General features: G+C 31.0%; 2 protein-coding genes across 2 annotated transcripts; one reads left to right on the top strand and one right to left on the bottom strand.

Annotated features, from left to right (window-relative positions):
- Nucleotides 1–353: 353 nt before the first annotated feature.
- Nucleotides 354–7,473, bottom strand: LOC106666538 (lachesin). Its single transcript, XM_014393812.2, has 7 exons — nt 7,196–7,473; nt 6,884–7,125; nt 2,597–2,853; nt 2,276–2,539; nt 2,073–2,212; nt 1,280–1,394; nt 354–1,141 (listed from the first exon to the last, which is right to left on the bottom strand). Exons 1-7 carry the CDS (start codon nt 7,254–7,256, stop codon nt 1,126–1,128), a joined length of 1,095 nt encoding a protein of 364 aa, XP_014249298.1. The 5' UTR covers nt 7,257–7,473; the 3' UTR covers nt 354–1,125.
- Nucleotides 7,474–7,733: 260 nt separating this feature from the next.
- On the top strand, nt 7,734–16,288 carry LOC106666537 (sorting nexin-27). Its single transcript, XM_014393811.2, has 10 exons — nt 7,734–8,210; nt 13,068–13,170; nt 13,243–13,371; nt 13,444–13,577; nt 13,646–13,775; nt 13,841–14,018; nt 14,086–14,336; nt 14,403–14,552; nt 14,756–14,884; nt 14,967–16,288. Exons 1-10 carry the CDS (start codon nt 7,951–7,953, stop codon nt 15,033–15,035), a joined length of 1,533 nt encoding a protein of 510 aa, XP_014249297.1. The 5' UTR covers nt 7,734–7,950; the 3' UTR covers nt 15,036–16,288.
- The last annotated feature ends 1,830 nt before the right edge of the window (nt 16,289–18,118 follow it).

Below are 18,118 nucleotides of genomic sequence, written 5' to 3'. Positions count from 1 at the left end.
CTAACAACAACCAAAGCATGTCTTAAATCTCTAAAAAATATTTAATTCTCGTAGATATGGAGTAGTCATATTAACAAAGACAATCAACTGCTGATTGAACAAATACAAAACAAAATTCTTTGGCAAAATGAAAGCGATCTAGAATAAGAAAAACGTAGGTAAAGAGGTGTTCATTTCAGATATTTTATTAATTATTTTTAAATGTCTCTTATTTTATGAATTTGTGTTTATTTATGGAAGACATCACTTTCATTAAGGTGCATGATTTGTAACTACAATTGAAATACTTTCAAAAAATTAAATTATGATTTTTCAATTAAAAATACAAATCACAAGGACTACAGAAAATAAAAATAAATATGTGTGCACGTGAGCTTTCTAAAGTCACAAGGGATTATTGAAAATAATGTATTTATTGTCAAACAGCGCTTAACGTAATTAAAATACCTAAATGACTTCAAAAACAATGAAATTTGATTGAACAAAAATTTAATATGATTTTAATGAAAATTTTAAAAATGATTATAAATAAATTATACAAATAGAATACACATCTAAAAATATAAAATATAATGAAAGCAATATGTATTTTTTATTTTATTTCATTGCTATCTAAAGGAAAAGTGTACAAATTTTATAAAAATGTAAAAAATATAAATCTATAAATACACGTACAAGACATGACAAGACTATACACACAGATAAGCCCATATATTATTTTAGTGATATGTATAAACAATATACACAATGTGACTTTGTTACATTACAACTAGCATGTATGGATGGATTCAATTTCGTTAATGAGTATTTTTTTCTCTCTCCAAAAAAAGTGTCGGTAAATAAGTAAAATCCTCTGAAGTTTTATGAATGTGCAAAGTATTACCAGTGATTTTGCAATACATTTCAACTATAGCTTGATGAACATTATGTTAATTTCATGAGGTAATGATTCTAAAATTTAACCAATAAATTGTTCCATTTTGCTTCCAAACATTTCATACTCATGATTTCATTTTTGATTGAAAAATTTATGATATTAAAATACTAAATACATTTAACACCAATACAACTGCTTGGAAATTCCTGTTGTTTACTGAATTTGACAGAAGACCTGGATAATTAACATCAGGCATAGACATTTCTATAAAAGAAAAGAAAAATTTTACACAATTATTTTAAATCAAGAGTTGATGGTTGTACAAAAATATTAAAAGTGGTTAGTATACAACCACAAGCACAATAAACAAACAAACAAAAATCATGATAAATTCAAACTGACCTGAAGAAGAAAAGAAAAATTGGCGTAGCAAGGTACCATGGAGTACTGGTGGTTTTTGTTGATCCGCTGTATTGAGCTAGACCACATGCAGGAGGGCACACAGGGATTGAAGATTCTGTAACATACAAACGCTAGGATCTAGGAAAACGCAAGCACGTGCAATTAGTTGCTTCATTTATCAAGCACTCTAATAACAAAACAATATTTAGAAAATCAGTTCACATTCTTTTTTTTTACTTACCCAAACATTTTGTCGAACAATGGCTTAGGACTCAAAACTAAATTTCAAATTATGATTCATCATTATTCTTAAAGCCTAAGGTGTGTGTACACAAGGAAAGTTGCTCAAAGAATAATTTATTTTTGATTATTGCATTTAAATTTCTTACTAAAAATTCGTTATTGAATCATTTTGGTTTGACATTTTGAGTACGATCTAGATTTTGATTGTTACGGTGGCCTTAATTTATTACCAGTGTGTAGTATTTAGTGACCGTTAATTATAACCGCATCTCACAATCTCCGCATTTTTTTATTACTATTTTTGCACTAAATAATTTTGGTCTTATACAATAATAAAAATAAATACATAATAACATGAAACATGCACTTGTATTTTTCAGAATTTTAATGCATGAGCTAGTCATACAAGCAAGTTTTGCATTTCTATTTATACTAATTTGTGTAAAACTTACCTTGCAAAGAGCACTTTTTACTTATATATTTAAATAAATTAATTAACACAATTAAAAAGAGAAAAAAATAGATTAAGTTATTAAAATTTAAACATTACCGACTAATTCCATTTTTGCTTCAGCACTTCCCAATTTATTAATTGCCTTACAAATATAAGTTCCGTACTGACGTTTTTCAATTGTAATTACTCTTAGAGTCGTATCGGTGAATTCATCAGCATTGGCAAAGTGTGAAATACTACAAACAGAATGATGAGAATTTTATTTACTTATAAATAAATAAAAATTACAATGACTTTACCTGTAGTGTTGATTATTTGATAATTGTACTTCATCTTTGATCCAAACTATCGCTGGAGGAGGATAAGCTTCTACGTGGCACTCAAGATCCATGTCGTACTGCAGCGCTTGCCCTAATCTAGGCTTTGGAACAGTGATAACAGGTCTAAATTCTACTTCAACAGCGATATTTCTCCTTGTTCCCTTTCCAACGCCGTTTTCGGCGACACAATAATATGTGCCTCTGTCTTCTTTTTTGACAGACCGAATTGTAAGGACATTCCCCCTAATAAAAGTACATATTAGATAATGATTTAGATTCATTTCAATATCCTTTTAATACTTGAATCTTGCTCCACCAGTTGGTAAAATAGCATTGTTTTCTTTTTTCCAAGATATGGTTGGTGCGGGGTAACCACTGGCATAACATGCTAGTTCGACCTTTTGTCCTTCACTAACTACACGGGAACGAGTAGAATTATCAGATATAACAGGTGGACGGCGTACTTGAAGCAAAACTTCTGCAGTTATTTTGTTATTGATAGCAATAATCACTTGGCACTGGTATATACCAGCATCTGTCTCTTGTATATCTTTAATCTAAAAATTGATTACAAATTATCTCTGTTTATTTCATATTATCTAAATTAAATATTTTGTACTTAAAAATATAATGGTATAACAAACCAAAGGAAAAATAATAATAATATAATAATTATGGAAAACAAAAGATAACAGTTTTTTAATTCAAAGTCAAACAATTTGTTATTCAGCCTGCTTTCCATTAGTATAAATACTCGTGCCTGAAAGTATTATTTGTACAATTAACAATGTGTTTTTAGTATAATAAAACAAGTAAATATTAATATTAATTTAGGGAAAAAAATAAGGAAAACTTAAGTATCCCATTATAAGAAAAGTATAGTATTTAGCTGTATTTGTTTTTGGTAAATCATGGCAATAGTTCAGCCTTGTGTTTATTGGAATTACCAATGTTTTGATATATGAAAATTAAAGTTTAAATATTGGACCGGTATTACACCTAAGTATTTAACTTTAGTTACAAAGAAGTTTGCAGGAACAATTTAACATATTTCTGCATGAATGTAAAATATTTTATGTTTAATTGTGAGATTTCCTCCTGTGGTATTGGAGTGATATATATGAATATATATAAGTGTGTATATATAATAATATTTATGAGTGAGGACTTGAAATATATATATATATATATATATATATATATATATATATATATATGTATATATATATACCTATTATTCCAGGCTGCCTATCCTCGCCGATATTTGTTTGTTCTTACACGTTTCGGAATTTCTGAGAAATCACCTAAACTAATACTTTCATGTTCGTTTAAATATCGCATGTTTTTTAATGAAAAGGATATAACATTAGCTTTTCTATATTTAAAAACAGAGAATTTTGTACAAGCCAATTTTTTATATACAAATGTCACATTTCAATTTATTTCATAGTGACAATGTTGTGATTTAAATTTCATGATTAGTCCTAGAGTGAAAATAAAAGTGGATCTCCACGATTAGGGTAGAGACAGTCAGTTGACAAGTGAAAGAGTCAATTCTGTGTAGATAAGACACAGAAAGAAGTCTGAGATCATAAAAAGAGTTTAAAAAGTGTTGGAATCCCTAAAAAAAAAGTGCTTCGGTCCACAGCGGATTGACTGTAAATAGTGAGTACTCAGTACCCTTCCACCCTTATTCCAAATTGCCTGGCAATCAGTTTGCATGACATTACTGTTTATTTAAATTTTAAAAGTTTTAATTGTTATTTTCTTGTGTAATTAATAAATTGTTTTAACACTTGAATTAAATTTTATTATAAAAAGGCACCTGTTCAGTTGCATTCAAATTCGATCAAGACATCTGGGGCTTTGTTCCTAATAAACAGAATGCAGAGTTGGGCTGTCTTATTGAATCAAGAACGTAACACAAAAATTAATTTGTAAAATTTATTTAAAATTTTTGCTGAATAACTACAAAAACTGGCAAAGCATTACTAAAGATTTTCCCCAAAAATGTTCATTTTTAATAAATCATTAATGGAAATAAGAGAAAAATTGGACCTAAAACTGTCCCCTGTGGTATCTCACATTTAACTAATAATAGTTTACTACAGCAAGATTTTCTGAGCTCTTTGATTTAAAAAGATTACAAGCAGTTCCACGCCAATTTTAGATTACTTTTGAATTGGTAATGAATGGTTAACAGAGTCTTAATGTCAATGTACTTCTTAATGTCCAAACAAAAGTCAACAACCGTTTTTTTTGCGTCCAATTCTTGAACTATCAGATTAGTAACTTAAATCTGAATGACTGTTTAAACTAAACGTGTGCAGCCGTAGCGAAGTAATGAGAAGAAAAAAACATTTAAAAAAATTTTAAATACAAAATTAAAATTTTATATACAACTACTGAGTAGCTCTACATTGTGTACATACACATTGGTTTGTTTGTGTAAATGGCAGAATATCAGGTACCCCCATCGATTCTAAGAGTGCATAGGAGGTTGATATGACTCCATTGATGGCAGGAAGAGAGGGAAAAAAATCTTTTTCATGAAATTTTCCATATAAATGACAAAATGGAAGGACTACTCAAGTCTGATTTCTCACAGAACACAGACAATCCAGTTTTATAGAATGTACAAATTGGGGTCTAAAAATGTATAAGAGGGAGAACTAGAATATCAGGTTTCTTAACAGAACTAAATAAAGGGTCCCACACAATCAGTTTTTTCTCCTTGAAGATGTTGTGATGGTGCCAAGAAAAGTATTTGGGCATGGGTGACAACAAAAATAGCATCAAGCAGCAGCCTTTTTTGGACCCTGCCTCTGATAGAGTTGAAATCTGAAAAGTAGCACAATAAGATTTTTCAAAACTTAGATTTTCATTCAACTAATGTAGCTGAATGTTAGTAGACTGGGCAGATCTAAGTACAGTAAAGCCTCTTTCAGACAAGGCAACTAGCTGACCAGACGGATTTCAAGGAGTGGTAGCAAAATGTTTGGTTATCACCCCAACTCTTTCACACGCAGTCAACTCTTCCGCCCAGGCGGGTGGCCAGCAGGCACAAGTGAGTTGGTTGATTCAACTCAAAAGACACTGCCATTCGTCCTTCACGTGTTGCAATTGCACGATTCAATGTGGAGCAGTTCATTGAAATATTCGTATTAGTCCCGTGATATGGTACATGAGGTGTGAGGAGTGTAGTGATACAATTAAAAGAAGCGAAGCTTGGAGGGAAGTAGCACAACAGTATTTGAGAGAAAGCACCCATTTCCCAATTTTATAACAATGGATAAACCCATATTTTTCTTTACCTTTTGTGCTTCTCTTTTTGCAGAAGAGCAAGCAGAAGGTCTCCTGCATCCTCAGGTTCTAACATTGTACTGACCTCCTGTTGGGAATTGAGATTGATTCCACAAGTTGCCTGGTATGAAACTGAGTCTTCACACAGCAGTAAACTAGTTGAGAGTCAACCGGGCAACTTAGTTGAATCAACCAAACCGCATGGTATGAAAGATGCCTAATCCTTAAACCTGCACTTTTGACATTTGTGGAAGTCCAATGTCTTTATTCGTGGAAAAAATAAGATAAGAAAATAATTGTTTAAAAAATGGATTGAAGGCTCTAATTGATTCTCAGAAAACTTGCTTGCTTTCAACATACTTTTTTTTCTTTCTTCTCTTGTGGAAGTTATGTTGCAAAATGCCTCCTCTTCCGAAACGGAAAAAACTGACCAACTTCCGATCCAATCGCAATGGATTCCGACCCTCTTTAAATCAAAGTTTAAGTTTAAAAGGGATGCTGAGGCCGCTTCAAATCCTTATGTGGAAATTCTTAAAGAAATTAATTATTCGGTAAAAACAGCGAAAAATTAATTGTAATTTCTTTCCTTGCACATCAAAAATACAAACAATGAAAACAATTAACCTATTCAAACTCTGTTATGTCTTCTATTTCGTTTATTTTGAATACTGTTCTGAATAAGTTCTGATTTGTACCTCAATTTATGGCGTCATGGAACATAATCCTCCTTATATCATAGGAAAATAGACTCAACATTCGCAGATTTAACATTCACAGTAGTGTTCTGGAACCAAACACCCGCGAAAGTGAAGGGATTACTGTATTAGATTTCTTCAGACAAACCTATTGTGATCCTTCTCATATGGGTTATGGCTCATTATCTAGCTTCAATATTTTTATTAGTTTTCATAGCCTTAATCACGGCTCCTTTGGTTATTTAGCTTCGTGAGTAGAAACCTTGAGTGGAGGAGTCTCCAATCAAAGACCGTAAATTTTGCTGTCGAGTATTGTGCAGTTACTTCAGTTTATCATTCAGACAGTGACAGAAACTGAGTGTACGGTAGTACAATTTGATAATTCATATAATGATTATGACTCACTGTGTTTAAGTTGAATAAAGCTAGCTTTGGTAAGGATGAAATATGGCCACACTTAGAAACTTAACACATCAAAGTATATAAAACTTGAAAAAATAAAGCGAAATAAGCATTTTAAAATCTGGTCTTATGCCATATTGTCTGATTTTGTATTTTATCAAGTGGAAAGATATGAATAATTTTCTACCTGTAGAGTATAAGTGGAACTGGATTTGTCGTGCCTGATGGAAAAACGGCTATCTCTGATGATGAGGGAGCTGGTCGTAGAGATGGGCAGATTGTCCAAAACCCTCCCCGGGCTGAGTTTGATCCAGAGCACTGGGTAATCCTGAGCGTATTGAACGCTGCATTTCAAATCGACGACACCACCGATGTCTTTGATCTGCTCCTGAGTTATATGGGATATAGTCGGCGTCCTTTGAGACACAACTATAAACAAAGGATTAAAACAATACAACACAACAGCCCGGATTAAAAGACTCTGTCCTATTTCATTTACCCGCTTGAATAAATAACAGGAATGGCACAAGAAACAGAGCCATTTTAAATACCAAGCCCATGTTTTTAAGAAAAAAATGAAATCGGATATGCCTAGATTAAGTAAATGGAGAGTAAGTAAAGCCTAGAGTACGTATGTAAAAAAAAAATAACTGACAAAACTTATTTTTAAACTATTATGAAAAAATAAATGCAACAAATTAGAGCTTTTTCACAGTTAATGAAGTATTACTGAGGGTACACCCATTCTGACACAAATTACTCAAGGTACAAACCACTCTCACTATCGTATAGGGGGGGAGTGAGTTGGCCATAGCGCCATATTATATTCTTTTCAAATCCCTTATTATGAAGTTCTAGTTAATTTAATTGAGTGAAACTTTTATTACCTTAAACATAAGTTTTTTAAATCCACAATTTTTTTAAAATTTTTTGGTGATTTAAATAGTGAATTTGTTTTTAAATTAGAAACAATAATAACTAACGAGCCCAGGTGATGACGATCGGCAACGTCATGCCAAACGATCTCAAGGCAAATTACTTTTTTATCAGACACTACCCCGGATCGTCAGCCCCACCACATTTGCAGTTCCTGCTAAATCGTATCCCAGTTGACATCTACATCTTTGGGAGAATCTCGAAGGTGATTCCGCGTTTGAATTCTATCTGGCCGGGTTCGCTGAAAGGCCCGTCGCGGATGATTCGCTGACCGGGTCGGATTCTCTGTGACCAGAGGGTTGATTGTCCTCTAGAGCGATGACCGACGTCGAAGGAGGCCCGAGGACCAACGAGCACTTCGGAGGCGTCCGGAGCTCACAGGCCGGGCCGAGGGTGGTGCAGATCTACAAGACGGAGACCGGATTCGGCTTCAACGTCAGGGGCCAAGTGAGCGAAGGCGGACAGCTCAGGAGCATCAACGGAGAGCTCTACGCCCCCTTGCAACACGTAAGCGCCGTTCTTGAAGGAGGAGCAGCCGAGAAAGCAGGAATCAGGAAAGGAGACAGGATATTGGAAGTGTAAGGACTCTATTTCTCTTTCTTACCAGACTCTTACCTTTCAATCTTATCAATCAACAACCATTCTTAAACATTGTTTTTCACAATATTGTTTTTTTTTCTTTCAATAAACATCTTTTAAAAAACTAAACTACATGTATTAATGCAGTTTATGTATTAATCGTCTGGTTGAGTTTAGTGCAGTGTTGGCAAGAGATCTGATGAATAATTATCTTATCAATTTGTCACTTGCTTTTACTGATTCAGAAAATTTCAATTCATAACATTTCCAGTAGTCCGTAATATTATTGAATTCTTTAATTTAATGTTCAAACACCAATTTTTTCTTACAGGTCTTATGGAATTTTTTTTCAAAAGATTTTAAACTCATTATGAGAATGATATTTTGTTATAATTAGATCTAGCATAATGGCTAATACTTGTAATTGTAATCCGCTGAGCCTACTTATAAACTTTTTTTTTAACAGAAAGTTGGCATGCAGATCCTGTACTGTTTTTTTGGCTTTATTAACACAGTGTAAATATAAATTGTCTGCTTGTTTTCGGTATGTGGTGTTGACAATGTAAACTAATGAATTTTTTTAAAATTCAGTAGTACTGATCCAAAAAATATCAAATCGCAGCAATTCATATTTCTTAAAACACTTTTTCAACATCCTTCCTGGGTGGATATTATATTTTCGTGAAACCTAGGTAGTAAGTAGTCTTCTTTCTAACAAAATTAATGATTTTATGCAATTTAACATGGTGAGATTTATGTTGAGCATATTGAAAACCTTGTTTTTCCTATAACATGCTTGATACAAAGGCGCTTGTAAATGGTCAAACATCAATTTTAAGAACCGCCATTTATAGTGTTCTTTGATAAGTATTGAATTTAACATTTAAACAACAATTTTCTCAAAGGTCACAAAATTTTTCAAACATAATTATTATTTGGAGATCGTGAGATGCAGTCTGGTGTGACATAGGTTTAGAAAAACATTTTCTTTATCGTGCCAACATTTTGATCTTTATTGAGATCATCTTCAGGGAAGATATCTGAAGATGATCTCAATAAAAATCAAAATGTTGGCAGGTTAAAGAAAATGTTTTTCTAAAATCTCCGTCACACCAGACTGCACCTCATGATCTCCAAATAATCATTAACTAATGATCACTAAACACCACAAACTTTCAAACATATTTGATTAGGGGATTGATGTGAGGCCATTATATATTGAGATATATAACTTATATGCAATTTGCTTGTACTAATCCAGAACATTTTATGTCATACATTTTTAATGGTCTCTGATATTATTGAATTATATAATTTAACCCTCTACAGGCAAAGCTCTCAAAGGAAATATGTGTACAAGGCAGTTCGTTGGTGACCCAGTCTTTTTTTTAAATAGTATTATTATTATTATTATATTTTCATCGACAAAGCTTTAAAAAAAGTTTAATAAGGGAAAATATGAACAAAATATATTTTTTAATATTTTTAATGTGTATACCAGAAACTGGAGGAGTTCTTGAGCACTACAGCTTTACAAATTATTGAACTTTGGGTGTTTGCAAATGTCACATGTGTGAAAGTTGTTTGCTGGTGTTCGTCTATCGAAGAAATTTGTTTTCACCAAATTCAGGGTTGCTGATATCCCATCCTGCCTCAGACCTTCCATTGAGAAGTGCCGTGAACTTTCATTGCAGTCACCGCTCCCGTATGTGTAAGAAAAAAATCCAGAGGGTGGGAATCGAATCCATGCCCATGGGATCAACTAGCCAAAAGTCTGACGCTTTAACCTCTTGGCTATCACGGACCCCCTTATAATAAATAAACATGCTTATATTAAATATGATTTCAAAATTTTTATTGGATTTTACAGCATTATTTTATCTATTTATTTTTATGTGAAAAATCAGCGTTGTAAAATGAAAAAAAAAAAGAATTTATAAATATAGTAAACAAATAAAAAAGCATATATAGTTAATAAATTATATGCGCGCGCGCGGCGACACACACACACACACACACACACACACATATATATATATATATATGTATATATGTGTGTGTNATTATATAAATACATATGTGGGTATTATAATGGATTGGAGCAATATTAATTTCAATATTTTTTCCCTCACGCTGAAATGTTTTTCCAACAGCTCTTAAATAGGGTTCTAAGTGCATCTACACTAATTCCAATTTTGGTTTACATTTCAAAAACCCAGTGGGTCTTTTTCTCATGGGTCTAAAAGAATTTTTCAATGATTTCTTAAAACCTATAATGAGGGTGATGATATTTTATTGTGATTAATATCAAGCATGACGTGGCTAATACATGGTAATGGTAGTATGCTGAGTCTCCCTATAAACATGTTTTAACACAACAATCCTGAACTATTTGTGGCTTTATTGTTACAATGTAAACATAAATTGTCTGCTTGAGTTTAACGTGTGGTGTTGACAATGTAAACTAATGAATTTTTTAAGGATATTGTGCTGATCCATATATTTTTTTTAATTACATTTATTTGGTATTTACAACTACAAGTGATGTATTAAGTCACGGAGAACTTGGAATTTTTCAACCTAGCAATAGAGAAGATATGAACCATGGGGTTGGTAATATATAAAATAAGATGTGAAAAAATTAAGGATGTCATGCAATTTGACATGGATGGGTGATTTATGTAAAGCAGACTGAAAGCCTCTCTATAACTCTTGATTGCTTATAATTTAATTCATAGTTGAGTCCACAGTGAGATAGAATTAAGGTTGAAAGAAACCAGGTATTCCGTGGCAGTTTAATTTATTTAATACAACTACGGAATGCCTGGTTTCTTTCAACCTTAGCATTAAATATTTAAATACCAATTTTACTTTCAAAATAATTTTTCAAAGATATTTGTGTGATTAATATCAAGCCATTGTGTATTGAGATTGTAACTGATGAATAATTATCTTATCAGTATGCAACTTGCTTGTACTAATTCGGCAAATTTTAAATAACACCAATTATGTTCTATAATCGTAACGAGGTTTATAATTTAATTTAATGACATATCATCAGAATACAAGTCTGAAGACCCTGAGTTTGATTCCCATCCATGACACATTTTTTCATCTCAATTTTAATTGTTTATAATATATCATACCTTAAAATGTAGAAATGAAAATCATAGACGCACCAATAAATTTGTAATTAAGTAATGTTCAAATTACATTGATATCTACCTTTCCCATATAGTTTTATATAATGACAAATAAATGAGTTGTATAATTTAGTAATTGTATTTTAAGTAGTAAATTTAGTAATATTTAGGTGGAGATGAGGAGATGCGCTCTCGGGGGCTGAAATCATGGTGGCTCAATGTCAGAGTGTCAGAGTATTTATCTGGAGACCATGGGTTCCACATGTACAATTTATTAAGATTATTATACTTCCTAAACTTAGCTAGTTAGTAATATTCCCAGTGAGATTTTCAGTGGAGTCTTACAGGTGATGAACCTGTATTTTGGTCGTTTCTGATCATTTTGATCTGCCTATTCTTACTGGTTTGGTTTAAATTAAGTAGTTAAAATCATCAATATTTTGAAAAAGTTTTTGTTCTATTGGCACAGTCTTCTGTTAGGAAAGAAAATTGATTTTGCTGTACCATTTATACATTTAATCGAGCTCATCTTGCCTTTTCTTGACATTTTTTCATCCCAAGGTATTTTATTTCATGTTTATGAAATTTAAAACAAAAATTGAGGTTTGGAATGTACTAAATTTCCTTCTCCTTATCTCATTGTATGGTCCAATTTGGTGTTCAATTCAGATCTGAATTTGACCTATTCTTACCCCAAAATATTTCATTTCATTTAAAAAAAAAACCTGGATTGTGGTGAAGACAGACATCTTAGCAATTAACAATTCCACCTATATCAAATATCTTTTTTAAGTTTCTACCATTAATTCTATATTCAGTAACATTTATTATGTTTATAATTTGTAGGAAAGACAAGTTGCATTTAGAAAAGTATCTACATTTCTAATCTCTTATTTCTTTATCACTGGTAGTCTGGATAGGGTTATGCTTTCTTATTTTGTAAATTTGTAGGAGCTACTGTTCACAGAAAATTCATTATTTTATATCGATGAAAATTAGTTTAAAATAAGTTAGAATTAGTTTCTCATGTTATACTTTCATTTTAAAACAATTTGTATAATATGTAATAATATTTTAAACATATATTTCCTTAAAAATATGTATTAGTAATAATATTATTCGTAACGTTAATAATTGAAAGGAATAGAAACAGTTAAATAGCGAATAGTTGGCAATTTGTCTGAATCTGGTTTTACGATTATCACTTAAAGCTGGAGTCATTCTGGTTCATTTTATAAATCAGTTTGACATTTTTTCCATAACGACTCTCCACCTAGAAATATAGTTAATTTAGAGCATTTTGAGTTATGGTTAGAAGAAAAATTGTTTTACGAGTATTACTAATTTTTTTCTGTCAAAATTTGTTTTATCTTGTTATTTACTGAATTCCAAGTATACAATTATTTATTGTGACAAAATGAACTATATTTAAATTTTATGTATGAAAGAAAGGAAAAAAGGCCTATATATCAACTAATTCTGAAAAATTTGGTTGTCTTTGACCTTGTTTTTCACAAAATATTTTCACAAGAAAAACAACAATTGTTAGTTTCATCAAAATAAACAAGCATTGTAAAACATTATTATTGTTCTAATTTTCATAGCAAATGAGATTTAATTAACATAACAAAAGAAGTTTATAAATGTTGACAGTGTCATATTACAGCAATGAAAGAATAAATGTGAGCTATAATTATTAAATTATTTTTTCAGAAATAACGTCAATGTTGAAGGGGCGACTCATAAACAGGTGGTAGATCTGATTAAATCTGGTGGAGATGTTTTGTCATTAACTGTTATTTCTGTTACTCCACAGGTACCTTCATTTAATTACAATTTAATTTAAGTTTCAATTAGATTTAATTATTTTTCTTGCCATGTGATATAGGAAGCCGAAAGACTGGAACCAAGTGAAGACCAAACTAGTTATAATTATATTGATTATAGCGAAAAAAGGTCCTTACCTATTTCTATTCCTGACTATCATTACCTGGAGAGGGATGGAGAAAAATTTGCTGTTAGTTGACAATTTTAAAATGACAAAAAAAATAAATAATAAGGACAATTGTTTAATGTTTTTGTTTTCTAGGTCTTCAATATTTATATGGCTGGAAGGCATTTGTGTTCGAGAAGGTATAGGGAATTTTCCAATCTACACAATACTCTAAAAAAAGAATTTGTCGGCTTCAGTTTCCCTAAACTTCCAGGAAAGTGGCCATTTGCGTAAGTGTGTTGATAATTGCATTAATCAACATCAGCCATCCACTTTTTACAAGATGTGTTCGTTCTAGTTTAAGTGGTCAGCAAGTAGACCAAAGAAGAAGGGGTCTTGAATTATATTTAGAAAAAGTCTGTGCTGTCAGGGTAATAGCTGAAAGTGATATTATGCATAAATTTCTAACTGATACTGAGGACCAGCAGGTTTGGTTATAAAATTTTGGTTCCAAGATTTTTTTAATTTACATTAAAATTTTGTTTTTCAATAGGGAAACATTTCTCCGGTGGACTTAAAAATATTGTTGCCTGACCGAGAGATTTTGACTGTGACTGTTAAAAAGAATTCAACAGCTAACGATGTTTACTATACAGTTGTTGATAGAATACACATATCAAACAATACCTCTAAGTATTTTTACCTCTTTGAAATTGTCGAGTATAATTTTGGTAGGCTTATGAAATTTTTATTTTTTATTTATGATAATGTAAATAAATTTTGGTTTGTTTTAACCAGAAAGGAAGTTGCAACCCAACGAATACCCACATAGCATTTACATCCAGAATTATAGTACTGCAAGTTCAACTTGTTTGTGTGTGCGAAGATGGCTTTTTTCACCTGCAACTGAATTAACATTGTCTAATGATGATTTGGCAGTCTTTTACTTATTTTGGTTGGCTGTTGATGCAGTGGACAGGGGCCATGTTCACCCCAGCGATAGGCTGTACCAGCTGAAAGCTTTACAAGACGCTTCGAGAAAACACGAAGTCAGTGTTTTATTGCATCGATTGTAAATTCTATAATTAAAATTTTTCCCATTCGTCTGTGTCTAGTACTTGAACTTGGCGAGAGAATTACCCGGATATGGAGAAGTTGTATTCCCTCACTGTGGATGTGACAGTAGGAAAGAAGGACATGTCATTGCAGCTATTGGTTTCTCTTCTTTCAAACTTCATGCCTGTAAAAATGATGGCACAATTGAGGTAAATTTTAAAATTATTATTTAATGTTTTTTTTAAAGATTAAACAAATGAGAATAACCGTCCAATAGCAAGGTGCAGGTTCATAAGGCTTAGATTAAACTGCTTTAATTGTGTATATCATTCATTTTCTTTTCTGCTTTTATGTATTGTTTATTCTCTAAGAATTAATTAATTTTTCAATATAATATTTCTTTATGTTTCAGGGCCAAGTTATAGAGTTTCCATGGCAAACAATAAAACAATGGGAAATTGATGAAGAGGGAATGTCATTTTCATTCCAATATCAGAAAGGAGAGAAAAATTTGCGATGGGTTAAAATTCTTACACCTTACGTAATTATTATTATTTAATTTTTGTTTATAATTTAACCTTGGATTTTGATCTTTAGTTGACAAAACAAATTTTTGCTTGCAGTTCTCATTTATGTTTGATTGCTTCGAAAGAATACAGGAAGAAAGGAAATGGGCAGATACCGGTGAATGATAATGCCATAGTTAATGTAATAAAGGCCACTGTAAATATAAAAAATAATTAAACATTCTCATTTATATAAGATTTCCGATAAATTGTAGTATTGTTAAGAAGTAGGGAAAGGAACACGAATACAATTACAATTAGTGTTGTTGTTAGCTAAATAGCCATTTGAGAATGGCTAAATTATAATGAGAATTAATTCTGACACTTTAAACATTCCATTCAAATCACAAAAATAATTAGTAGTTGATTGTTTCGATTGTTCCCTGAGATTCTATTTATTGTATTGACGCTTTTAAACCTAGTTTGAATACAGTATTTTTATAAGGTTCTTCCTATGGCAGATTAAACAGAGTTTCAGTCATAAAGTTTAAAAAAGTTAATTGACATATTTTTGTACTTAAAAATTACAAATAGTTCACATTCCAATTGAAATTTATTTTTCTGTTAAACTGAACCAGGAAATTGATAATTCGTTTAGAAATCAGTAGGAAATTTTTGTTAAACTGAAACTTAAATTAAAAGTACGTAGACCAATTTAGAATATATTTTGTTCTCTCTTGTCTAATTGATTAAATATAGTGGAAATAGACAATGTTCGATGTTGTTTAGAAGTTAACGTATATTACATTGTTAAAAGCATTATTGGATATTCATAATATAAAAGATATGTTTAGGACTTCGGCTGTGTATTTTTTAAATTTAGTAAATATTATTATATTATTTATTTTCTATTGCATTTTTATGATTTAATATATTACAAATAATTTAATAGTACAATATATTTGAAGTTATTATATACAACATATATGGGTTATTCTGTATAATGTGGTGCCGTCCATTATTTGTTGTATTGTTATATATGTCAACATTCGCATATATATAATTCTTATTGGCATCATATTAATAGTGCTTTGCTCATTATGTATAAAGTTATATAGTCGGTTTTTCTATTCGATTGCTTTATTATTATAATTTTTTTTCAATTAAAATAATCAATATTAATCTCTTAGAACCCACAATAATATTTAACTAAAGCAAATTTATTGTACATAGCAAAATACATTGAATCATCACTTTATTGCTGTACATGTATGGAAAACAAATTTTTATTGGAAAAAATTACTATTTTGTTCGTAACATTTCAGATATAATTTTGTAATAGATTTGTGAATATAGTAGAACTGTCTAATCGTGTCAATGGTTTAAGCAAAAAGATTTTAGAACAAGAAATTTTTGAATATATACACATTTCCACTTTAGTGCATTGCGTAAAGTTGATCAATATTTTCCATCTTTCATTTGTTTCAATGTTATTTCTGTGTTTTGTACATCACTGTAGGATTTTGACAATTTGTCCAGTTTAATTTCATCTTTCTTTTCAGTAAGTCGATATCTACGGTTAAAATACATTACTTTGCACATAAAATCTCAACTAGAAACACTTGTACTTAAGATTAATGGGCCAAACGATTTAGATTAAAATGTAAATTTGTACCTTCTAGTGTTTCACTTAAGTTCTGACAAAAAATGGGGAGCAAAATGGTATATGTCGAATTTGATTAACTTAAGCATTTCCAATGGCGTTTATATTGTTAAAGTATATGAAATTGTTTTTGTTAAATAAATATTATCAGATATAGATAATTCCAGTAGTGCCATAAATTGTTTTAAACCTAGTGTGGTGACATTCAAAAATTACAAACGAAATATACAATATCGGAATTTCACAAAATTTAATTGACGATCTGAGTAGATATTACTGCATGCTTTAAAGTGATGTTTTGCATATTGGAAAAAAAAAATGTTGTGAAGCTTTTGCATTAATATAATCAATCAATTAATAAAACTTAACTAACTACAATTTAATCATTGTTTAGAGAAACTATTGTTATATGATTAATTTATCATTGAAAAATAATCAACATATTATACGATTTGTAATATTTGTATAAATGCACTATTCATTTCTTATAACAAGGTAAACATCATTGTTTAAAAGGCTATTGGATTTTTGAATAAATCCAGTATATTAAATAGTTCACTCACATTAATAATACTACTATGTTTTATTTTGCAATGTTGCGATAAAACGTATATTTATGCAAATCTAAAAGATTATGTAAACTTCAGTGCAATATTCTTAAAATTGTATTGATAAAATATGCCTTATTCAATAAAAATATTTTTAAATCAATCAAATCTTACCTCTAAATCTTTCTTTCTTTTGAAATTCACATTATGTCAAAATTTCATCTCCCGCCTTACTATATTGCTTACTCAGAATTGCAATTTGGCATAAGCTTGGGGTGTTTCAACGATGTGGTCTCTGCCTAACACATCTGCAGTTCAGTGTACTAAGGTTGGGAGTTGGGACATGTGAACCAATAAACCTGATCACCAAAATGCTAAAATTGCAATAACAACTATGATCGAAAGGAAATGGCAGAGTCAGTGGGTGGATCAGCAGAGAAAATCTGATGTATCAATATCACAACCGATGGTGGCCCTCGGAAGATCTGAAAAGTAGAAGAGGGATCATCTTCACCCGATTAAGAATAGGCTGTGTGAGGCTGACACATGGACACTTTTGGACGTAGCCTGCATCTGGGTATGTATGAAAAAAATGTTGCTCGGCATGTCCTGCTTAATTGAAAGGCGCCATTCCTTGGCTTCTTATAGAAAACGTATTGGAATACCGCCTGATAAGAGAATTATGCTTGAGCACTGCAACAAGTATTTGGGTCTTGATTTTTGGAGGAAATATCACTGTTTTATTGTAAACAGTATTAATAGATTTCTCATTTTGTGTTCCCTTTTGGGGAGATTGAGGGTGAATGTATTTATTAGGGAGAATATTTAGTGTGAGAAGGCCGATAGTTGAACAGTAGTACCCCATTTACTCTCAATTAGATTATTTAGAAAAAAAATTGTAAAGAGTGATGGAGGAATATCGAGTACAAATAGGAAATCATTAATTTTTTATTGAGTATGAGTTTGACTGTATCTAGGTTTAAAACTGTATGTGTTAGAGGCTGAACAATTAGAATAACTTAATGAAATAATTCACTATTTTTCGTGGTCTGCTTGAC

The sequence above is a fragment of the Cimex lectularius genome, unplaced genomic scaffold (genome assembly GCF_000648675.2).
Source record: "Cimex lectularius strain Harlan isolate CLEC.00 unplaced genomic scaffold, Clec_2.1 scaffold415, whole genome shotgun sequence".
NCBI lineage: Eukaryota > Metazoa > Arthropoda > Insecta > Hemiptera > Cimicidae > Cimex > Cimex lectularius.
This window is presented reverse-complemented; position numbering and strand designations above follow the sequence as displayed.